The 25891-nt window shown below is 40.7% G+C and overlaps 1 protein-coding gene across 2 annotated transcripts in view; it reads left to right on the forward strand.

The window, feature by feature from the left end:
- Nucleotides 1-25891, forward strand: part of wdr44 (WD repeat domain 44) — an 85848-nt gene that overhangs the window by 25925 nt on the left and 34032 nt on the right. For both annotated transcript variants that reach the window (XM_073058645.1, XM_073058644.1), the window contains exons 4-6: nt 1700-2381; nt 9849-9979; nt 20052-20156. In XM_073058645.1, coding sequence (XP_072914746.1) covers nt 1700-2381; nt 9849-9979; nt 20052-20156 — 918 coding nt within the window. The remainder of the gene's footprint in view (nt 1-1699; nt 2382-9848; nt 9980-20051; nt 20157-25891) is intronic.

The following is a 25891-nucleotide window of genomic DNA, read 5'->3' on the forward strand; positions in this document are numbered from 1 at the left end:
TTTCACATTGACATGTAATTGAAATGAAGGCACAGTTGGCAGAGTTACATTCCTTTGCAGGCTATTGGAAGTGTCCTTAAGTGCTCTTTACTGACGGGAAGTATTCATTGGATGGATTGCAGAGATTCAGAAAGATTGCTTAGCAGGGCAGTTAGAGCATTTTGAAAATGCTCTGGGTAGTTTCCATGTTTTATTGTTTTACGCCACTGAATCACAGTGGATTTAATTCGGCTTTTTTTTAACACTGATCAACAGAAAAAGATTTCATCATGTCAAAGTGAAAACAAGTTTCTCCAAAGTGATCTAAATTGGTTATAAATATAAAGCACAAAATAGTTGATTGCACAAGTATTGACCCTTCAAGTCAGTATTTAGTAGGCGCACCTTTGGCAGAATTACAGCCTTGAGTCTGTGTGGATAGGTTTCTATCAGCTTTTCACACCTGGATACTATTTTTCCCCATTCTCCTTTACAAAACTGCTCATGCTTTATCAGATTGCATGGGGATTGTGGGTCCAGCCACTAATTCTCAATTGGATTGGGGTGTGGACACTGACTTGGCCATTCCAGGACATGAACTTTGTTGTTCTTAACCCAATCCTGTGTAGCTTGGCTTTATGCTTGAGGTCATTGTCTTGCTGAAAAACAGATCTTCTCCTTAGTTGCAGATCTCTTGCAAAATGCGTCGGGTTTTCCTTCAGTATTTCACTGTATTTTGCTGCATTAATTTTACCCTCTACCTTCACAAGCCTTCCAGGGCCTGCTGCAGTGAAGCATCCCCACAGTTTGATACAGCCACCACCATGCTTCACAGTAGGGATGGTGTGCTTTTGATGAGGTGTAATTGACGTAAGCCAAACACAATATTTAGTCTGATGGCAAGAAAGTTCAAATTTGGTTTCATCAGACCATAGAACCTTCTTCCAGCTGACTTCAGTGTCCTCCACATGCCTTCTGACAAACTCTAGCTGAGATTTCATGAGAGTTGTTTTTAAAAGTGGCATTCTCTTTGCCACTCTCCCATAAAGCTGTGACTGGTAAAGCATCTGGGCAACAGTTGTTCATGCAGTCTCTCCCATCTCAGCTGAACCTTGTAACTCCAACAGAGTTGTCATAGGTCTCTTGATGGCCTCCCTCACTAGTCCCCTTCTTGCAGTCACTCAGTTTTTGAGGATGGCCTGCTCTTGGCAGATTTACAACTGTGCCATACTCTTTCCATTTCTTGATGTTTGACAACGAATCCATGGAATACTCAGTGATGGAAATTTTCTTGTATCCATCTCCTGACTTGTGCTTTTCAATAACCTTTTCACAGAGTTGCTTGGAGTGTTCTTTTGTCTTCATGGTGTAGTTTTTGCCAGGATACTGACTCACCAACAGTTGGACCTTCAAGATGCAGGTGTATCTTTACAACAATCAATTTAAACCCCTTAACTGCACACAGATTTCCAAAGACAGATTTCTATTTAACTAATTATGTGATTTCTAAAAACCAGTTGGCTGTACCAGTGATGATTTGCTGTGTCATATTAAAGGCGGGTGAATACTTTTTATAGGCTGTGTGTGTGTGTGTCTGTTTTTTATTATTATTTAATTGGATTGCAAAAGTTCTTTTAAAAAATCTAGTTCTCTAGAAACCAGTGTGATTTTTGTATGTTCCTCTGAACTGTGGTTACATCTGAGTTTTAATTCTTGGCAGGTTCTTAACCAACCAGAGGGAGAAGACCAACAGAAGGATAGGCTGAAAGCTGAGTCCTCAGAAACTGGTGAAGATGAGTGCAGTTCAAAACCTGATGGGCTTACATTTACTGTTTCAGCTGAATCTGATCTGCTCAGCAACATTACAGGACTTATCAACATTGATCAGCCACTATGTGCAAAGCCAAAGAATTTGACAGAGCAGAGCAACTTGGATGTAAAAACTGGGCAGACAGAAGTTCTGACAGATGCTCAGACAGCTCTGTCATCTTTAGAAACTTTCTCAGTGGTGTCATGTAATGATGCATATGCAGAACCAAAAGGTGTTAATGCTGTGTGTCAGGATAAATCCAGTGTGGACTGCCTATGCAGTTCATCTTCAAAACAGCCATCAGACGTCAAAAGAGATAAAGCAGATATTTTGGAACATGTTTCGGGAGATCACTTTGCATTGGAAGATGTGCTTACGGCGGAACAGTTACAAGATCCAAAACCACCAAGGCAGATAACTGTGGAACCTGATATAGTAGCAAGCACCAAGAAACCTACACCAATACGGCCTCCACCACCAGGATCAAGTATTCCTCCACCACGGCCACCACCACCTGTACGACCTGCTCCCCCTCCTCGAAAGAAGAAAAGTGAAACTTCCTTGGATGTGCACAGTCCGTTGGGTCTCGAAGGTAAGTTGAGCAGTTGTGCCCTTTGAAAGGAGAAATAATCCGATAGAACAAGAACAAAACTTGTAGCTCTCCTCTGAAAAGGTGTTGTCGGAGGGTACTAACATAATGTACGGTTGATATATTTGTATGATTAAGTTTAGAATGTTCTGGCAATAATCTTAATTATTTTTGCATGGGTATTTGTAACCCATAGTGGTTTTAACTAAATTTCTCTACTTAATTGTTTTACAGTTGGTTTTAATTGGTGCTGTTTTATTTGTCTGGAGAGAATTTTGGAATACTCTTAACTACTGTGCTGAGTAACTTTCAACAAAGCAATGAGTACTTTAATAGCTCCATCCTGTTCATTAATCATGGGTCAAAAATCTAGATACTGATTGTATTTATCATGTTTCCATTACTGATGAGACTACTGTTGTGCACCATGATAATTAAGTGGTCCTCCATTTACTATTGTCTTCAATTTTAATTGCTCGCCATACAAGTTATAAACATTTTTGGGGCTTGTACAGCTCTCAACCAATAATTAATGCACTCCTTACACAATGGACCAGTCTTTTACCTATAATCTGTTTGAATATTCTTGGCCTGTCTGTTTGGAGGAATTCAGTATTTCTTGGAGATGGGATGTGCTGTTATCATTTCTACAGTGTCAGTTCTACCATTTTTGCCTTGTAGCCATCTCAGGGGCGAAGTGGAAGTTCTGAACCAAACTTGAAACCACAAACGATGCTTGACAGTTGTGGCAGGGCTTGAATACTATCACCTCTTATAAAGTTAAATCAAGTGATAAGCGAAACAGCAGGGCTTCACTTCCAGTTAAAGTCAATGCTTTCTATGCTCACTTTGACTATCAATCCCTTGATGATCCTACAATTTCAGTCTTTGTAGCTGAAATTGTGAGCTGTCTTCAGGAAGGTGAACCCACATTAATCATCCAGCCCAAGCGGGATACCTGATTACATACTAAAGACCAGTTCTGATCAACTGGCTGGTGTGTTCACTGCGATCTTTAACTTCTGACTTCAGCAGTGTGTGGTACCCACCTGCTTCAAGCAGGTTTCAGTTATACCTGAGTCCAATAAGAACATAGTGACCTGCCTCAGTGACTATTGCCCAGTAGCACTTACATCCACAATGAAGTGTTTTGAGAGGTTGGTGATGGAACATATCAACTCCTGCCTGAGAAACTATTTAGATCCACTCCTATTTGCCTGCTGGAGCAACACGTCCATAGCAGATGCCATCTCATTGGCTCTTCACTCAATCTTGGAACATCTGGACAGCAAAGATGCATACATCAGGATGCTCTTTATTGACTACAGCTCAGCATTCAATACCATCATCCCTTGAAGACTAATCAATAAGGTTAAGACCTTGGCCTTAATACCACCTTGTGCAATTGGATCCTGGATTTCTTCAGTTGCAGACTCCTGTCAGTTCAGATTGACCTCCATCAGCACAGGTGCACCACAAGACTGTGTGCTTGGTCCTCTGCTCAACTCGCTTTACACTTATGACTCTGTGGCTAAGCATAGCTCCAGTGCCATATTTAAGTTTGCTAATGCTAGCACTATCGTAGGCCAAATCATAGGTCATGATGATTCAACTTGTAGGAGGGTGATTGAAAGTCTGGATGAGTGGTGTCATAACAACCTCCCACTCAACGTCAGCAAGACCAGGGAACTGATTATAGATTTCAGGAGAAGGAAACCAGTGTTCCATCAGCCAGTCCTCATCAGAGGATCAGAGGTGGAGAGGTTTAGTAACCTCTAGGTGTTATTATTTTAGATGACCAGTCCTGTCCTTTGTAAGTGCAATTACGAAGAAAGCACGACAGTGCCTCTACTTCCTTCAGAATTTGCGGAGATTTGACATGGCATCTAAAACTTCGACAAACTTCTATAGGTGTCTGGTGAGAAGTATTGATTGGTTGCATCACAACCTGGTATGGAATCACTAATGCCCTTGAATGGAAATCTTACAAAAAGTCAGGAATATGGCAGTTCATAACGGGTAAAGACCTCACAACTGTTGAAACGCTGTCACAGGAAAGCAGTATCCATCATTAGGAACCCCCACCACCCAGGATTTGCTCTCTTCTCACTGTTGCCATCAGGAAGCTACAAGAGCCTCAGGACTCACACCACCAGGTTCAGGAATAGATACTACCACTCAATCATCAGGCCTTTGAACCAAAGGGTATAACTTCACTTACCCCATCATTGAAATGTTCCCACACCAATGGACTCACTTTCAATGACTCTTTATCTCATGTTATTGATATTTATTGCTTAATTATTGATATTATTGTTTCCTCTTTTAGCATTTGCACAGTTTGTTATTTTCTGCACTCTGGTTGAATGCCCTAATTGGATGGTCTTTCATTGATTCTGTTATGGTTACTATTTTGTAGATTTGAATCTCGGGGTTGTATAATGATTACATATATATAACTTGATAATGAAATATATTTTGAATGTTAATTCCCTTCTTGCTGACAACCTGATTTACAAAGTACAGGCAGTCCCCGGGTTACATACGAGTTCCGTTCCTGAGTCCGTCTTTAAGTCGGATTTGCATGCAAGTCACAAGTACATCCAGTATTATTTAGCGTCAGTTAGTCAAACGTTTGTCTTAGTATATAGTATATATTTTACCTTTCTATGCATATAAAACACTTAAGAAACGTATGTATTCCAATAATTAAACCACAGCACTGCTTAGTAATAATTGTAGCTTTCATCAGGGCAGGGCCTTTCACATGCTCCATTATTCTAACTTTATCCTTTAAAATTGTTCCGATCGTTGACCAACTTAGCGTAACGCTTTTCCAATGACCGATGGCGTTTCACCTCTTTCCAAACACTTTACTATTTCCACTTTATTTTCAGTCGTGATCGCTTCCTGTCAATGGAACAGAAACACTGAGGGAGGCGGGTCCCGAGCTGCGCCGGCTCCCGAGGTTCGCTGGGTCCTAAGGACCACCTCACTGAGAAAGGCCAAATGGGACAAGTGGGGGCTATGCTGGGTTTGGGTATCTGATCCTCCACAATATTCCACGTGGGAATTTAAACTGGACGTGGCTGTGTTTTTTTTTTAACACGGTTGAGTTGTGAGCTCGAAATCAACCCTGCGCAGATGGTACGGGAGTCACTGGATCGACATCAACCCAGCACGGGAGTGGTCTGTCACTGGATTGAGCTTGCGAACCTCCGTTCTCCAGTCTGGTGCTGATCTCACTGTGCCATCAGTCGACCGGAATGGGGGGGTGGGGGGGTAGGAATCAGGGTGAATCTACTAAGAACAATTTAAGCCAAACACTCAACACAGTGTCAACGGCAACAACTTAAAATGGTAGATGGTGTCACGATCCTTAAAATGGCGCATGGCGTTCTCCTTCCTCGGTTCGTAAGTACGAGTTGTCCGTAAGTCGGACGTTCGTAACTCAGGGACTGCCTGTATTGGTTGTGTATGTAATGAGTAATTTCTTTGGCTCATTGTGCTGAAATAATTTTTGTGTAATCACTGTCCTAAGCATGCAATGCAAGGGTGAAATAATTTTTTCTTCCAGAACTCTTCATAAAACTAATTTAACAGATGAGTTTAATTTCTGTTGCGTAGGAGGAAGCTTTGAATCCTTAAAGGTGAAGGATCTTGATGTGCTTCAGGTACATTGGGTAGAGTTCATGTAATAGACTTGATTCCTGAGTTTGCGTATGAATTTAAAGCTACCAGATTTTTACCACTTCTGGTTTGTTTTCTGTGGAGGAACTGAAATACCAATCTGACGACAGTCTTGCATATTGTATTATGGTTAATATGGCCAAGTGTTCATTCCTGCTGAGAACCTCCCTCTCTGAGAAAAGTAGAATGATATTTGTACTGGTATCTGAGACCTGAGCTCCAGAACAAGTTGTATCCTTGGCCAGTACAGTTATTATCTGGCATCCACCTAAATATGTGGATTGGTGTGCCCCTTGTTAGAAAGCAGGACTGATCCAGTTTGATAATTTGAGATTAGTTTGATTAGGTTAGCAATCATGAGCTTAGTGATAGCACGATCAATGACATATTCTGGCATTTGCTTTTCAGGCAGGAAGCATCAATGCAGAGGGTGCTTTAAACGTATTTGAGGCAGAAATCAAATAAACTTTGAATGTAGCCGGTTTTATCACCTAACTTTTTTGGAATATAATTTGTGATGTTAAAGATTTGTTCCAACTTCAGGATGGCCAGAGAAAGTTAGAAGAAAATGACCGGCTTGGTTTTTGTGACCTTGTGATGACACGGGAAAACTTAATAACTATTGATGTACATTTGAGTACATATTGCACTCTCTCACAGACAGTACTTTAGTATTGATCAGATAATAGCCTGGGTTTTGTAAAGAAATATCTGCCACTGTTGTCTTGCGTTATTGACAGCTTTGGCATTTCTGTGCTTAAGCATGCAGACAGTATTTGTTGTAGTCCGTGGATATCCACTAGGTGACTGGCTGTACTGTGAACCTACTTTAGTTTTGGAATAGTTATTCTTTAGCCCCATCATTTGGTGGTTGGTCAACATGAAGATGCTGAGCCAGGTGATTAATGCACAATGAAAAGTCCTCCATTAATATGAGGGGAAGGGCTGGAGGTATTCAGCTGCTTTGTGATGTACTGTAGCTCCACCCAAGTTTTTAGCTCCACATAATGCACAAGAGCTTAAAGAGTACCATTTTCACTTATATGTAAAGATTTGTAAGTTTAAGTCTCACCGAAGAAATTTAAGTACAAAGATCTAGCCAAAAACTCAGGTGGAGAGCTACTGTACATCACAAATTAGCTGAACATCTCAAGCCCTTCCCCTCATATTAATGGAGGACCTTTCCTTGTGCATTAATCACCTGGCTCAGCATCTTCATGTAGCCCAACCACCAAATGATGGGGCCAAAGAATAACTATTCCAAAACTAAAGTAGGTTCACAGTACAGCCAGTCACCCTGAGGATATCCACAGACTGCAACAAATAACAAATAAGTTATTGAATATAACAATTTCACATCCACAATAACCCTTTGAAAGTCAAGTCTTAATTAATTGTAGGTCAGAAGTATTAAGAACTCATCACTTTTTCTGATGATTCTGCACTTTTCTGTGTTATACATGGTTCCATCAGGCTTAATCCTGCCAAATGAGATGGCACAGTTGAGGTTAGCGTAACACTATTACTGCGCCAGTGAACTGGGTTCAATTCCCACCGTTGTCTGTAAGGAGATTGTACATTCTCTTTCACTGCATAGGTTTCTTCTGGGTGATCTGGTTTCCTCCAATATTCCAAAGATGTACAGTTAGTTAGTAAGTTGTTGGCATTGGAAGATTGGCAGCACTTATTGGCTGCCTAGCACAGTCTTCGCTGATCAGACACAAACGACACATTTCGCTATATGTTTCAAAGTACATATGACCAATAAAGCTAATGATCTCTTCTGTCTCCCATTGTTGTCATTTGTACTCCCAATGTTTTCTACTGAGCACTGGGTATAATAGTACAGTCTTTACAACCTTAAAACTGACCAAACCAAATTTCTCTGACATCCACGAGAACCAAAGAAATAAATTGCTATGTAAGCAAATGAGGATAAGGGTCACAAATCTACTAAAGCTCAAATCACAAATTTAATCAGTTTTCGGTTCAGTAATTACTTCAATGTGGCAAACATTGGTTAATAAAAAAAAATTTCTGGAGTACAGATTAGATGGTGGTCAATTTTGCTTTTTAAAAGGAAGCAGGAAACTTTTATTTACGTGAAGTCTTGTAGTTTTAGGGAAACTTACAGATCCAAATGTAGCAAATATAGTAAACTGTTCACATGGACAATCTTGGTATGTATTAGTGAAAGGTTAATTAAATGCAGGTCTGTTGTTAGGGTTCAGTGATTATTCTTCACAATACGACAAATTCAAAACAGGTTTTGTTCTTATAAACAAGCCAGACTTCCAGTGACACTGAGGCTACACATGAATGTAATTTTACTAGCTGATTACTTCTCACCATTCATGGCAACAAACTAATGTATATTGAATCTGGAATTGGATAACTGAATAATTTGTGTTTGTAGAATTGCAATAGAGCCAACATACTATCCCAAGGTTCCTCATAAAATGTACAAGGGTGTCTGTAAATATCATGTAGAATTGGCAGTAAGTTTTAGAATAAATGTTGATTTAGAATCAGATTTATTATCACTGATACAGCATGGAATTTGTTGTTTTGCAGCAGTACAATGCAAAACCACAAAATCTATCAACTAAACAAGTAAATAATGTAAAAACAAAGGAATATCAAGATGGTTTGCATGGACTGTACCAAAATATGTTGAAAGAGGGTAAGAAGCTGTTGCAGAGTCATTGAATGTGCTTCTTCAGACTCTTTTACCTCCCCTCCCAAAGGGCATGTCCTGATGATGAGGGTTCTTGATGATGGATCCTGACCTCTTGAGGCACCACCCTCTTGAAGACGCCCTTAATATTTGAGAAGGTTTGTGTCTGTGATGGAGCTGCCGATTCTACAACCCTCTGTAGCCTGATATGCACCTGTGTATGGAATCTATATCATACTGTGATGCAACTATTCAGAATGAATTACACCACGCATTTATAGAAATCTGTAAGGCTTTGTTGACACTAAATTCCTCAAGTTTCCAATGAAGTTGAGCAATTGGCATGCCTACTTTTATGATTTCATCAATCTGTTGGGCCCAGGAATAGATCCTCTGAGATGTTGACTTCCAGCAACTTGAAGCTACTCACCCTTTGAATGAGGACTGGTATGTGTTGTTCCGTCTTCCCCTTCCCAAAATCCACAATCAGTTCTTTGGTCTTACTGATATTGAGTGCGAGATTGTTGTGACACCACTCACCTATCTCACTACTTCAAGGCTCTTCATTGCCATCTGAAATTCTATCAATGATAGTGGTGTCAGCTGTGAATTTATATAATATACAAAGATGAGAACATACTGAGTTTTTACTTCATTCTCAGTAGGATGACCATGATTGTATTACTAATATTGGTTTGTAGTGAATGTTCTGAACAAATGGATTTATAATGCACACATTGCAAAATTGGAAGGTCACGGCTGAACAATGTCCGAAACTAAATCCAGCATTGGACTAATTGAAGTTTTGATTTCACCCAAAGGCTTTTCATTTGAAATCCTTCTAAAGAAGCTTCTTTTGCCATTTTGATTTCTAAACCTTTTTGGAAGTGAAACACCTGTTAGATTTGGATAGTTAGTGATTTCACCAATCTTGCTAAATAATTTAATATTTTTCTTCACACTGAACTATAGTGTAATTTATTCCATTGAAACTGAGGCATTAAGTTTGATTGCTGCACTAATATTTAAATACTGATTCAATGATACAGGAAATTGGAATGCAAATGTTCTAGTTGTTAAATGGCATAATTTTTTTAAAATAGGTCCTCCTGATTCTGAGACATCTGTTGGTCTTGTGAGTCCCAATACAGCTATAGAAAATCTAACCAAAGAGCTACAACATTCTTTAGATCTTGCAAGTGCAACTAGTGGAGACAAAGTTGTTACTGCACAGGTAAGTAGAAATTTTTTTGGATTTATTTAAGCTGTTTGGTAAGTCAGAGCATGTTGAAGTAACCATTTTTCAGTTTAAGCTTATGAGGCTTACGTGGGTTTAGACTTGTGAATGTGTAGCAGCTTGCATGCTGATGCCATTTGAATGTACAAAACCACAGCTGGTTGATTTTACCTGCAACAGTGGTATCACTGGTGAATTTATGGAACATATAAAGATTGGCACAATAGGTTTTTACTTCATCCTTAACAAGATGAGTCTGATTATATTACTAATGTTGTTTATCAGGAATATTGTATTGTGATTTGCACTTTCATTTTTGATAACTAACTTGGACTGCCTTTGTCCACACTAATGATTGTAAATTTTAAACACAACGGATTCCGTAGATGCTGGAAATCCTAAGTAGCACGCGCAAAAAAAAAGTTATGAAAGGTTATTGAGCCAGTGGTCGTCAATTTTTTTTAGAAGGATAAGATATCTGACTAATTTCTCTAATGTTTGTTAGGAAGGTTCTATCTAGTCCCAGAGAGATTCCAGACACACTTGAGGAACTTGCTGAGTTCCAGCATTTTGTGTGCATTGGAAATTTGATTTAAAAAAAAAAAAAAAATCTTTTAATGTGTTTCCTTCAATATTTGAAGGTGGTCTGGATGCTTATAACTTACTAACTCTGATCTAACAAATTGAATTATTTTAACATTTTTCAGTGAATCTTCTCTTGCAATCACTTTATTTTGTCAGAACATTATATTTATGCAATGGGAATAATTTGTGTCCCAGGCCAAAGTTTCATATGTTGTTTCTGTCAATTGGCCAACATGATTGTAATGGTTAGCTCACATGATTGCAAACCTGAAGATGTTAAAACACCCCATGTTTAGTTCAGGCTAAATTTTACTTTTGCAAATTAGCAGTTGTACAAGTGTAGATCAATGAAACAATATTTTAAAGGAATCAACATGTAGACCAAGTATAAATACTATCCCTGACTCAATGTGAGGCAACAGTGTACATGAACAATAGAAGTTGGGAATCTAGGATCTGAAAGATTGTTCATGATCAAATTGTACTACTAATAATTGACTTCACTTTTGTAGTGGGTTTTGAGTTTTATTTTGTCTCATTTCAAGGTGAGCTTGTAAACTGCTTAGTTTATCAATCACAAGATTGAAGAGATTGAACAAGTTAATTATGTATTTTGGAGACAGTGACCACAACTCCCTGACCTCTTCCATAGCCTTGGACAAAGACAGGAGCAGACAGTATGCAAAAGTATACTGTCAGGGCAAATTAGGAAGTGATTTGGCAGGGACTTGGGAGTACAAATTGGGAATGGATATACTCAAGGTAATGCACAACAGAAATGTGGAAGTTGTTTAGGGAACGCTTGCATGAGATTCTGGATAGGTTTGTTCCATTAAGGTATGGAAAGGATGGTTGAATGAAGGAACTTGGGTTGACAAAAGATGTGGAATATCTAGTCAAGAGTAATAAAGAAGCATGAATAAGGATTAGGAAGCAAGGATCAGACAGGAATCTTGAGAGTTGCAAGGTAGCCAGGAAGGTCCTTAAAGATGTAATTTGGAGATCTAGAAGACATTAGAAGGCCTTAGTGAGTAGGATTAGAGAAAACCCCAAGGCATTCTACTCATACGTGAAAAACAGGATGACGATAAAGAAGGTAGGGCCAATCAGGGATATGACAGTAAACATGCCTGGAGGTAGAGGAGGTGGGGAGATCCTTAATGGATACTTAGCATCAGTATTCACCTGTGTGAGGGACCTTGATGAATGTGAAGACAGTGTAAAGCAGACTGATATGCTGGAACATGTTGATATTCTGGATGTGCTGGAACCTTTGGGGGAGAAGCATAGGATAGATAAGTCTCTAGGGCTGGACACTATGTACCCCAGGTTATTTGGGAAGCAAGGGAAGAGATTGCTGTGCCTTTGACAATACCGTTTCTGTTTTCACTGTCCACAGGAGTAGTACCAGAGGATTGGAATGTGGCAGTTGTTATTCCTTTGTTCTAGAAAGGTAATAGGGATGGTCCTAGGAATTATAGACAGTGAGTCCTGCATCAGTGGTGGGTAAACTATTAGAGAGGATTCTTAGAGATAGGATCTGCTGAAGCATAGTTTGGTTAGGGATAGTCAGAATGGCTTAGTGAGGGGCAGGACGTGCCTCATGAAACTAATTAAATTCCTTGAAGTAACAAAGCATTTCAATGAAGTAATAGCAGTAAATGTCGTCTATATGAATTTTAGTAAGGCATTTGATGAGGTTTCCTATTGTCGTCTCATTCAGGAAGTCAGGAGGTGTGGTATCAAGGGAAATGTGGTTGTGTGGATTCAGAATTGGCTTGCAGGGGGTGATAGTAGATGGAGCATATTCTGCCTAAAATTTGGTGAACGGTGGTGTTGAGCAGGGATCTGATCTGGGACCTGCTCTTTATGAGTTTTATAATTGGATGAGGAAGGGGAAAGGAGGGTTAGTCAGGTTGTAGGTGACACAAAGGTTGGTGGAGCTGTGGATAGTGTAGAAGGTTGCTGTAGATTACAGTGGGATATTGATAAGATACAGATTTGGACGAAAAAGTGGCAGGTGGAGTCGGTCCAGAAAAGCGTGAAGTGATTCACTTTGGACTGGCAAAATACAGGGTAAATGGCAAGATTCTTAACAGTGCAGGAACAAAGGGATCTTGGGGTCTGCATCCACAGATCCCTCAAAGTTGTACAGTTGGTGGTAGTTGCCAGAGATAATGGTAGAGGCAGATACATTAGGTCCATCTAAGTGACTGGTAGGTGCACAGATGAAAGAAAAATACTGGGGTATGTCAGAGCAAAGGGTCAGATTGATCTTTGAGCATTGTGGGCTGAAGAGCCTGTACCATTCTGTGTTCTATTAAAAACTCCAATTGACTGAGACCTGATTTATTATGTATCAACTTAAGTAAAATATGACTGCTAAATAGCCAAAATAAACTGAAAATTGTGGACATCAGTAGATCAGGGGACATTCATAAACCATGAAATGTTGGTAGTTGTCAAAATAGGGAAGAGACTAAAGGTAAAGCAAATATTTACAAAAGTGAATTTGAGTCCCAGGATGTTGGTCAGGAAAGAGGTAAAAAGACTGTGATGCAAGCATCTCCTTCACTTGCACATCTGGAGGATGGCGAGAATTCTTTGATGGTACCTGAAGGGCAGATTATGTTGTCCTTTCAACATTCTGAAAGAGGACATGTGACTCACATAAGTAATATTACCACAAATAATAAAGTGCATTTAAAGCACGTTTAAAAAGTAAACAGTATAACAATACCAGCACCTCATACTTGATGAGACCTGGGTGGTGGCAGGGAGTTTAGTAGTCTCAAGGCCTGGAAGAAAAAGCAGTTTCCCATCCTAATGGTCCTTCTCTTAATGCTATGGTACCTCCTGCCCGATGGTAGGGGGTCAGAGAGATTGTTGGATGGAAGGGAGGGATCATTGAAAATACCAAGGGGCCTGCGTATGCAGCATTCATGGTAAATATCTCTGATGGGTGGAAGAGAGACCTTGATGATCCTCTCTGTTGTCCTCTGTAGGGACTTGTGGTCAGATGCCTTGCAATTCCCATACCAGATGGTACAGGAACTAGGATGAAGACTAGGGTAAAACAATCAGCTATGCTGGATGAGAAGTAATAGGACAACACACTGGTGTGGAAACAGATTTTGTCAGAACACCTGTGATGAAGGAAAGACCCAGGGAATATAGCCTATGAACAAGTCACTGTAGCTTAGGAGGGAATGTGTCCTGGTATGCTTATGTAATGTAGACTATGAAAATGAGAATTCATTGACTGGCCAACACTGAAGTATGTGGATACAGTAGCATGTGTGGTTGCTACTTGAATTATTATGGGTCTGGATTAACAACCTAGGGACATGAGTTCAGATCCCACTATCATCATTGTGCCAGAAAGAGTTGAGTGAGTGGGCCAGTGGTAGAACTGAAGCTCTTTTGCATATCTCACAAAAAGATGGGCGAAGCTGGGGCCCATGTGAGTGCCTTCAGCAACACCATTGATCTAGAGAAAGTGATTAGAGTTGAAGAGGTTATTGAATGTGGAAAAAGACTGTCCAGACAAAGCCATTATTTCAGTCTGTTCTTGCCTCCACTCCCCTCCCACACTCTACCCTGATCCATCCTAAATCCAACTTATCAAGAACTAACCCTGATATTATCTTCAAGCCCACTGACAGGGTGCTGCTGCTGGGTCTGATGGACCACACTAGAGGCCATATGTCAGCACTCAGATACCACCTTGTATTTCCCTTTGGATCATCACCGAGCATCATGCCAATATTGTCCAGTCATGAACTTAATATCCTTATGTGATCTTCCTCCAAGAGTTCCAGTATTATCATGTGCCAGTCCTGAACAGACTGTTTCTACCTCCTGCCTAAAATCCACAAGCAAGTCTGTTCTTTTAGCTTGTTTTGCCTTCAACCTAATTTCTTGCAACTTTAACTCTCTCCTTTCACCTCTTGTCCAGTCCCTTCCCACTTGTATCTATGACATCTCCGATGCCTTCCACAATTTTGACAGTTTCTAATTCCCAGGTTGCAATAGACTTGCCTTTACCATGGGCATATGATCTACTTACACTTTCATGCCACATCAGGTTGGTCTGAGGGCACATGGGAAACAGGCGAGCTGCCAGTATCCATTACTGTCTTGTGTGTATCTTTATAAGCCACCAACTCCCACAGCTGCTTTTATCCCACTCTGCCTCTGGAAAGGACTATTCCATTCTCCATGTTCTTCCATTTTCATTGTATCACTGATGGCAAGACTTCCTAAACAAGTGTCTCTGAAGTGTCAATTTTCTTTTTGATCTATAGCCTCCCCTCTTCCATGGGGCACCACGTAGCATAGTGGTTAGCTCGACACAATTACAGCTCAAGGTGTCGTAGTTGAAAATTCAATTCCAGCATCCTCTGAGAAAGTTTGTATGTTCTTCCTGTGAGCACATAGGTTTCCTACGGGTACTCTGGTGTTCTCCCACAGTCCAAAGACATACTTGTTAGTAAGTTAATTAGTTATTGTAAATTGTCCTGTGTTTGCCTACAATAAAATAGGTGGGTTGCTGGGTAGTGAAGCTCATTGGGCCAGAAGAGTCTGTTCTGTGCTGTACCTCAAATAAATATAAATTGCTAACAGAACCCTTGACTGCATCTTGTCCATTTCTTGTACCTCTGCTCTCTTTCTCTCTCCTGGAACAAGGATATCAGGTCAATGAGTCCCACTAGTCCCCACCTCATTAACCTTAATATTTAACAGATTATATGTCATTTCTGCCACCTGGACTTGATGTATGCTAATGTTAAGGTTGCTTACAGCTCCTCTCCCCTCCCACCACTGGGAAGGTCAGATCACAACCTGGTGCATCTCAAACCCTGCTACGTGCCTCTGGTGAAGAGTAAACCTGCAACCTCGAGGTCAGTGAGGAAATGGTCGGGGGAGGCTAATGAGGCACTCCAGGATTGCTTTGAGGTGACAGACTGGCAGGCACTCTGTGAGCCAAACGGAGAGGACATTGATGGGCTCACAGAGTGCATCACTGGTTACATCAACTTCTGTGTGGACTGCAATGTTCCGGCAAGAACTGTCCTTTGTTATCAAATAACAAGCCATAGGTAATAAAGGACATTAAGGACATCCAGAATGCTAAAAAGAGGGTGTTTAGAGATAGAAATAGGGAAGAGCTGAGGACAAGACAGAGGGACCTGAAAGCCAAGATCAGGGAGGCTAAAGACAGGTATAGGAGGAAGCTTGAGTGGAAACTCCAGCAGAACAACATGAGAGAGGTCTGGAGTGGGATGAGGACCATCACTGGGTTCCGGCAAACCAACAACAGAGGAGCTGAAGGCAGTGTGGACAGGGCCAACGAATTTAACCTGTTCTTCAACAGATTTGACACTGTGGCCCCTGCCCACCCCCCACATGATTCATCTGTCATCGGCCCCCAACCAACACATACACCACTCTCCCCTCCTACCCTTCCTCACAGCCCCCCACCCTGCTCTCGTGACTACACCCCTCCCACACCTGAAACCACCACAGTGGGCTTCACAGCTGAACAGGTGAGAAGACAGCTGAAACGTCTCCATCCAAGCAAGGCTGCAGGCCCGGATGGTGTCAGCCCCAGGGTGCTCAAAGCCTGTGCCCCCCAGCTATGTGGAGTACTTCACCATGTCTTCAACCTGAGCCTGAGTCTCCAGAGGGTTCCTGTGCTGTGGAAGACGTCCTGCCTGGTTCCTGTACCGAAGACGCCGCGCCCCAATGGCTCTGATGACTACAGACCGGTGGCATTGACCTCCCACATCATGAAGACCCTGGAGAGACTTGTTCTGGAGCAGCTCCGGCCTATGGTTAGGCCACACTTAGACACCCTCCAGTTCGCCTATCAGCCCCGACTAGGAGTTGAGGATGCCATCGTCTACTTGCTGAACCCTGTCTACGCCCACCTGGACAAGCTGGCGAGCACTGTGAGGGTCATGTTTTTTGACTTCTCCAGTGCGTTCAACACCATCTGCCCTGCTCTGCTGGGTGAGAAGCTGACAGTGATGCAGGTGGATGCTTCCCTGGTGTCATGGATTATTGATTACCTGACTGGCAGACCACAGTACGTGCGCTTGCAACACTGTGTGTCAGACAGAGTGGTCAGCAGCACTGAGGGCCACAGGGGACTGTCCTGTCTCCCTTTCTCTTCACCATCTACACCTTGGACTTCAACTACTGCACAGAGTCTTGCCATCTTCAGAAGTTTTCTGATGACTCTGCCATAGTTGGATGCATCAGCAAGAGAGATGAGGCTGAGTACAGGGCTACGGTCGGAAACTTTATCACATGGTGCGAGCAGAATTATCTGCAGCTTAATGTGAAAAAGACTAAGGAGCTGGTGGTGGACCTGAGAAGGGCTAAGGCACCAGTGACCCCTGTTTCCATCCAAGGGGTCAGTGTGGACATGGTGGAGGATTACAAATACCTGGGGATACGAATTGACAATAAACTGGACTGGTCAAAGAACACTGAGGCTGTCTACAAGAAGGGTCAGAGCCATCTCTATTTCCTGAGGAGACTGATGCCCTTTAACATCTGCTGGACGATGCTGAGGATGTTCTATGAGGCTGTGGAGGCCAGTGCTTATCATGTTTGCTGTTGTGTGCTGGGGCAGCAGGCTGAGGGTAGCAGACACCAACAGAATCAACAAACTCATTCGTAAGGCCAGTGATGTTGTGGGGGTGGAACTGGACTCTCTGACGGTGATGTCTGAAAAGAAGATGCTGTCCAAGTTATATGCCATCTTGGACGATGACTCCCATCCACTCCATAATGTACTGGTTAGGCACAGGAGCACATTCAGCCAGAGACTCATTCCACCGAGATGTAACACTGAGCGTCATAGGAAGTCATTCCTACCTGTGGCCATCAAACTTTATAACTCCTCCCTCGGAGTGTCAGACACCCTGAGCCAATAGGCTGGTCCTGGACTTATTTCCACTTGGCATGATTAACTTATTATTTAATTATTTATGGCTTTATATTGCTATATTTCTACACTATTCTTGGTTGGCGCGGCTGTAACGAAACCCAGTTTCCCTCGGGATCAATAAAGTATGTCTGTCTGTCTAAAAGAGGAGGCACCAGATGCATCTTCCCTCTCATCCCCTTTCCATATTTCACAGGGACCGTAGCCTTAGTCCACTCTTCTATTCCCACTAACTACCCCTCTCAGAGCACTTTCCCATGCAACCAAAAGCAAGGCACCGCTAGTCCTTTCAGCTTTTTCCTTCCCACCGTACAGTGATCCAGCTTTTCCAGGTACAGTAGAGATTAATTTCACTTCCAATCCAGAGTACCGGATTTGGTGTTCACAATGTGCTGTCCACTGGAGAAACAAAACACACATTGCATGGTCACTGTTTTGCAGGAGTGATGCTAAGTTTCCTGTTGCTTGACACTTTAATTTCCCATCCCACTTCCGCTAAGTACCGTCAGTCTGTAGCCTTCTGTACTGCCACATTGCAGCCCAAAACATGTTTGAGGAACAGCTCATCTGTCTGGGCGTATTGCAAGCTTCTGGACTCTATACACTTCCAGCTAAACTCTTCTCTATATATTAATCAGCCACCTGTAATACTTGTTCATCTTGTTATTTTTTCCCCTTCTTTCTCTCTGTTGAGGACATGCCCAGTCTGATGTGCTGGGCTTGTCATCCTCTGCGTTTCATACCTCCCACATTCTTTTGTCTGGTTCTTCTATCTATGTTCTTATCCTCTTAATGCTCCAATTCCTTCATTGACCTGATGACCTTAGTTTAGTATTTATCCCTATTGTCACTCTTGATTTTACCCTGTATGAGACATTTGCGCACCCCCCCCCCCCCCCGCCACCACTCTTACAAACTTCTTTTAATTCATTCGCAGCTCTGACCTGAAACATTAGTGCCGTTTCTTTTCCCACTGATGCGGCCTGACTTGCTGAGCATATCCAGCATTTTCTGTTTTATGTTGTTATGGTTTGGAAGTATTTTGCTCAGTCAGAATCTTGGAAGCTACTAAGTGATATTATAGAAAGACCACCTTCGCCTGCATCACAGTGGTTCAGGATGTAGCACCTTACCAGCGACTCATGGGAAGCACTTGATGAGCCTTAAATGTGGTGCTTGCAGGGGCATCCATAGCTTTTGAGTGCAAACCAAGGCCTGGCTTTTACCTTGTAAGTAATGGAGAGTCAGTGCTGATTGACTTAACAGATCACTCGGCCCTCGACCTGCTGTTCTCACCACATTATTTGTATCCAATCTAATTAAGTTTATGGTTTATGGTGATTGGTGACACTTAGAACATTGGTGCAGGATTAACCTGTGGCCATTCTGACACGTCAAGCAGAGGTAAACTCGTTACAGAGGATTATGTTCCAGCAGTTGTATGTAATTAATATTGCTTGCTACTTAACAAGTTAAGTCTAATTTTTGCAGCGCCTCACTACAAACATGTTTGCACTGTTGAAATTGCAAAAGGACCACATCAGCAATATTCTCACTTGTAGGAAGTAGCTTTAAATTCCTACTTGCTTTGTGTCATCTTCACTATTTGCTAATTCATAAAACTTAATTTCTGTATATTTACTGAAGTGGGGTTAGTCTATTAAAATCATTTTAGAATCAGATATCATTTTGTGCTCTATCATGTCTGGAATCTTTTCTGGGTCAATGCAGAACCCTTTCTAACAAGCAGTAAAGTGAAATTAGCCAAATATCTTACTCTTTTAAAAAAAAAAATTACAGACCATTTTTTTTTCTGTGAATACCACAAACACACAAAATGCTGGTGGCCAGGCAGCATCTATGGAAAAGAATGCAGTTGATGTTTCGGGCCGAAACCCTTTGACAGGACTTGAGAAAAGAAGTTGAGGAGTAGATTTGAAAGGTGGGGGAAGGAGAGAAAGAGAGACGCCAGGTGATAGGTGAAACTTGGATCCACTGTTGGGATAAGGCCAGACTTAGGTTGGAGGAACAACACCTTGTATTCCATTTTGGTAGCCTCCAACTTGATGCATCAACACTGATTTCTCAAAATTCCAGTAATCCCTCTCCCTCCCACCCCCCACTTCACCATTTCCCATCTCCTTGACTGCCCATTGCCTCTGGTGCTCCTCCCCCCACCCCCTTTTTCTTTCTTCCATGGCCTTCTGTCTCTTTCACCAGACATATTCCTAGCTCTGCATTATTCCTCCCCCTCCAATTTTCACCTATCGCTTGACGTTCCTTTCTCTCCTTCCCCTACCTTTCAAATCTACTCTTCAGCTTTTTTACTCCAGTCCTGCTGAAGGGTCGAAACGTCAACTATTCTTTTCCATAGATGCTGCTTGGCCTGTTGAGTTTCTCCAGCATTTTGTGTGTGTTGTTTGGATTTCCAGCGTCTGCAGATTGTTTTAAATATGTTAAACGAGTTTATCTGATTGCTGCCTTTTCATTTGATGAGGGAGCTTTTTGTTTTGAAATTCAATACAGGAAAATGGAAAAAAGGCTGGTGAGTTGCCATCGGGTATTCCTGAAACTGAAGAAATGGGACCTCAAAGGCCAAGGTCAAACTCGGGACGAGAACTTACAGATGAGGTGAATTTTATCATGCTTAGTAGAATTGAGATATGATATAATTCATAGAAATGCAAATTGATATGTTATGACTAATCAAACAATTTGGAATTAAATTCTAAGTTGTTAGTCACCTGTTGTTAGATAAGATGTGTGCAACATTGTAGTCAGTGAGTTTTTCAGGAGTGATTTTAAAACTTGTTCATGTTCTCCATCAATGTACAAAGGTTGTATCAATTAAAGGTTCTGTTCATGACCACCTGTGTAAAAGCTGAATGGATTTACAATTGTTACAGTTGACCTTCACTAGTCCGACTACCTGTAATCTGGTTCCTTTGATAATCCGGCACTGATTTCAAATTTTCTTTTTTTTTTTTTTTTAAACTTTTTTTATTGTTTTCAAATAGTTACAGAATAAAAGTGTATGAGAAAAAAAAATGTTACCCAGCCCCCCTCCCCTTAACCCCTCCCCCCTAACATCCCTAAAAAAAAAGAAAGAGAAAAAAAAAGGAATGCCTGGATATTGGAAGATCCCCACACGCTCCACGGAGTTCGTAATAACTTTAGTGTATGCATTTATTTCTTTCCCCAAGTAACCAATTATTTCATCTTCGGAGCACCTATATATTTAATCCTGTCTTTTGTAAATAAGGGCGCCAAATTTTCAAAAATGTTTCATATTTATCTCTTAAATTGTAAGTGATTTTTTTCAAGTGGAATACAGCCATAAATTTCGTTCTTCCAACGATCTATACTTAGGTATGTATCCGATTTCCAAGTCACTGCAATAGCTTTTTTGGCTACTGCCAATGCAATTTTTATAAATTCTTTCTGATATTTATTCAATCTGGATATCGGTTTTATCCCTTCAATATTACCTAGTAAAAGTATTATTATAAAGCAAATCAACTTAGATTTATTGCATCCTTTTTTGAGAAAGACAAACCGGCGTGGATCAGAATAGAACTAGATAAAATAGGAGAAAACATACCAGAAGACTTTATATATAAATGGGAATCTAAATGGATACGGGAAAAGAAAGAATCTCCTATATTAAAACATTTGATTGATTTATGGAATAAGATAAATGTTGACGATGAGACAAAGAAATCCTTATTAGCAAAGAGATCTTTAATCCAAAATAGACTTATTCCCTTTACAATGGATAATCAACTTTTATATAATTGGTTTCAAAAAGGGATTAGATATATAGGAGATTGTTTTGAAGGAGGTATATTAATGTCATTTGATCAATTAAAGAATAAATATAAAGTATCAAACAACACTCTTTTTTGATTTCAAATTTTCTGCGCGAGTGTAATTTCAAATTTCCCGGGTCACCGTACCAATCTGCTGCGCATTGTTTTGGTTGTGCTAGATCTGTTCAAGTGTTAGCGTGCTCTTGTAAGCATTTATTAATATCATTTGTGTGAGGCGCAGCTGCCCGGCATCTGCCCGTCTTACCTGCCAGCAGTGGGGGAGCTGGCACATGTTGGGTTGGTCCGCCTTCTTGCCCAGCCGGCGCTCCGTTCTCTTCTGCCTACGACCTCAGATCAGGCGTGGCAACCCACTGAATTTAAGTATATTACTAAGCGGAGGGAAAGAAACTAGCGAGGATTCCCTCAGTAATTGTGAGTGAAGAGGGAAGAGCCCAGTGCTGAATCCCCGACCGCCTGCCGGTCGCTTGAAATGTGGCGTATAGAAGACCTCCTTTCTCCGACTTCTGCTTCTGCTCACCCAGATGTGCTGCCACCATCAACAGTTTTTGAAGAAGCTGTTGTGCCAGTTTCAGCACCAGTTCCTGATGCTTCACTCATTTTTCAAGATGAAGATGTTAATGATCCTGACAACCCCACAGTTGCAAACATGTAACTTTGCCTGAAGGTATATTAAAAGTCTTACTTTAGAAGCGGAAGTGCTCAACTATTCTGTATAAGTTAATTCCTGTACATTTACCTGTACCCTTTATTTTATCTGTGCCTGTACAGCATATTACTTTATTAAAATTTTACTCATTTAATATTTCTGTTTCATTATTATCTAACTTGTACTGGTTTACATGATATTTTAAAGGTATGATGAGGTGGTTAGCTATTGCTTAATGTGATCCTTCTGTAATTCGGCATTTCCACTAATCCAGCATTCCGCAGGTTCCAATGATGCTGGATTAGTGAAGGTCGACCTGTACTTGGGTTTTCATAATTCCTAATGGAAGTTTTTGCTTTGTAAGAATTTATATTGAATAAAGCTGATTCTCTTTGTTGGCCATTTTCCACAAATATCCCTGGCTTATTTCACTCATTATCCAATCCAAGCAATCATTAATTTTATTTGAAATTGCAAGACAGCTGATTACATTTTAAATTCTGCATAACATTACAACAAAGTAATAGTTGCTTGACTTTACATCCTCAAATATACTTCCCAACAGTCAGGACAAACGTGCCAAAGGCAATTTTGGTGAACTGTGGCATGCAAAAACTTCAATTTTTCTGTTTAATTTGCTCCCTCATACATAGCTCCCATAATATTATTAAATGTAAAAGATCTGTCATACGTACACAAGTTCATTTCTACAAGTGGCAGATCTAGTTTCCCTTTTCTCTCCATTTTTAGTAACTTTTTATAGCGGGTTGTGTTTCTGATTCTATGTGCTACAATACTGTAGAGGTATGGTTATTGTAGAGTGATTTTTGTTTTTTTTTTGACTTGTGGACCAAACTGCAGAATTTACAGGCAAGCAATGTGTCTAAATAATTCAGAGATTGAGAAGTAAGCTCTTCTCAGTATATGCTGGCAATGGCAGAAAAGGCCAAAGCAAAGTAAACATTGTTGTACTATACTGTAAACCCCTCTGAAATTTGAGGAGATGCATTAGAAGCATTATGAGAATTTGTCAACTTGCCTAGATATCAAATAGTTGATAGTTAACAGTGATAAAGGAGCACGGCAGGAGCAGTGTTAATTGCCTGATTCTTAATAGAACCACAATGTTTGCTGGTTGCATTTTGGCAGTTCTGAGGACATGTTCATTGGATTATTTATGAAGTATGTGAATTCAACTGTAGAAAGTGGCTGTACAGTGTTACAAAAGTGTTTACAGATACGCAAAGTTCTCCATACTGAGACAAATGTTGGTGGTGCAGTTAAGTGCAAAATCTGCAGAGAGGAAGTACTGCCAAGGTTGCTTAGATGTTACAGGAATTGTGAGTGAGTAATTTGCTGAAAAAGAAAATGATGTGTGTGCCGAGCAGAGTGTGTATGGTGTGGTTTGACAGTTCATTTTTAGAAACAATGGTGAGGAGGACATTGAGTGGACAAGACGAGTCCTTCAGAAATGAACGTCAAATTTAGAATACGAATTGAAAGCAATGTATATGGCACCAAACATGGTTAAGATTGAAAGGAAAACATGGTAGATGTGCCTAAGCCAGGAAGCTAGTGCAAGGACAACAATGCGTCTCATAGCAAACAGTTAATCTCAGTGCATTTGAAATTGATGAATCATGCTGTTCTCGTACATCAGAACTACACTGAAGTCTGCAAAAAGATTTGAAACTCAAAAGATTGAGGGAGGTGATGATTTCTTTGTAGTGGAATAGAAAGATTCAATGCCTATATCTGAAAGTATTCTACTACAATGATGGAAATAAAGGTACACCATGTAGAATTCCTTGTTTCATAATTTCATCAGCAAAACTCATTAAAGAGCACGCAGGTGACTTTCACAGAACAGAGAAACAGGACGGTTTCCTCTAATTTGAGATGAGTGTAAAAAGCCACTCTCCCACTAAAGTCTTGCTTGTGACTCTCAGAGAAACATGGAATTGAACTGGACTGACTTAGTTTGCCAGAGATTGATAGATGTGCCCATTGTCTAATCTAGCATTTTTGAAAAATCAAGCAACTACCTGAAAATCTACTGAGTGGAGTTAATGTAGTCATGAGGAAAAGCTGCTCCTGTCTAGATAGGAGACATTTGCCAGGTTTCAGTGGAGCAGCATTTTCATTGTGCTTAATGCACAAATAGGATAGTGCAACACAAAGCTCGTTTCAATTGATTTAATTTCATTATGTTACTCCATTGATAACACTCTTAATGTTTCATTTCTCTAATGTTATGTGGCTGGCAACAATAAGTATAGAATTGAGTCAGGTTTTATAAACAAACCTAACATTTATTAAACTCTGCTCAACAAAAGTGAAAAGTAAATAAACAACTAACTTAACCGGGAGTTAACTGCTATACGGCAACTTAACAAACAGCCAAACTCTGGAATAGTTCTTAAAGTGGTAAATTTGAACACAGTCTTAAAGTGGTAAATTCGAAAGTCCAAGTGATTGGACTTTCCATACAGTCAGTAAGGAGAGACTTTACTGCAACAACAATTTCTCCAGAGAAAATGGCGAATCTGATGATCACAGCCAGGAGGTGCCTTGTCCAAAAGATTCATGACGAAGGAAATAGAACGGCTTAAAGGAACTGACTTTTTGCTCCTGGAAAGTGAACACTTCACAAACCTTCCTGATCTTGCTGGGGTTATCTCAGATGTAGATCACTATTCCTGAACGAAGATTCAGTAAGGTCGATCCTTCATAAAACCGTCGAACGACACCAAGTTTACTCAATCCTTCGTGTTCCCGTACTTCGGTAAAGTCTTCACTCTCCAACTCGACTGTAAAGATAACTCAAGGATGCAACAAACCAGAACCGGCAGCGATTGGCGAAACTGTCGGCACAACGAGTTTTGCTCCTTACCATAGAAAGTAAAAACTCCAGTTTAAAAATGAAACTGCATCATGAGATGAATACGCAGCAGAACTAACTAATGAACTGACTATTGAACTAACTGCGTCACAGCAGGGGTTTCCCCTTACATACCGGTTGGAACATTACATCATGTGACCTCACACTGGTGGGAAAATTACATCACCCCACCATCACAAGACAATTACATCATGCTCACAAGATACTCAATTACATCATGGTCATAAGACAGTCACAAGATACCCACAGGGTATGTATCAAGAGATAGTTTTATCCTGAAGGAAAGCTGCGGTGAGCAGTTACAGGTAGAAGTAACTGAAGTAGAACAAGCAAAAATATCAGTTAAAAATAAAGGAAGTCTCCCTCACAGGTCACTTATTCAATAACGATGAACTTCACAGTTGTTGCAGAAGTACAATGTTTTCTGGGCTTTGACTATGTGAACTCTTCAGGCATCTGTCAAAGGAGATGGAGTGGTGATGGTTTGTTACCCATGAACAAGCTTCCAATTGAATCAATAAGACTTGGTGGTAAAGTCTATATTGTGACACTTGGAGGAGCTGATAGGACATTGCAAATGGCTTGCAAAGAGTTATACAACAAATTATCTTGCAGAAAGCTTGGTAGATAGCACACAAAAGCACAATATTGACAGACATGTTAGGGACAAATTGAAAAAGAGATGCACTAACTTTGGACAGGAACAGGATACACTTCACTAGTGATATATGTCCACTCTATTCATTTGTTTCTGTTAAGCTCCTTTATGGAGGACCAGACATTTCAGAAAAGCTTGCAATTTAAAGATTCATAGGCATGCTTGTAATTGACACAGTCCCAGAAAGATACAAAATAAAAGCAGACACTTCAGCCCACCTTTATTTCATTAGTGTGACTGTCAATAAGATTGTTGTTGAGCAACCAGAAAAACTTTTTGGATTTTCATAACAAATGCTGCACACAATGCTTTGGTCAAGTCACATCAAGA

This window comes from Hemitrygon akajei, chromosome 10, assembly GCF_048418815.1.
Source record: "Hemitrygon akajei chromosome 10, sHemAka1.3, whole genome shotgun sequence".
Taxonomy (NCBI): domain Eukaryota; kingdom Metazoa; phylum Chordata; class Chondrichthyes; order Myliobatiformes; family Dasyatidae; genus Hemitrygon; species Hemitrygon akajei.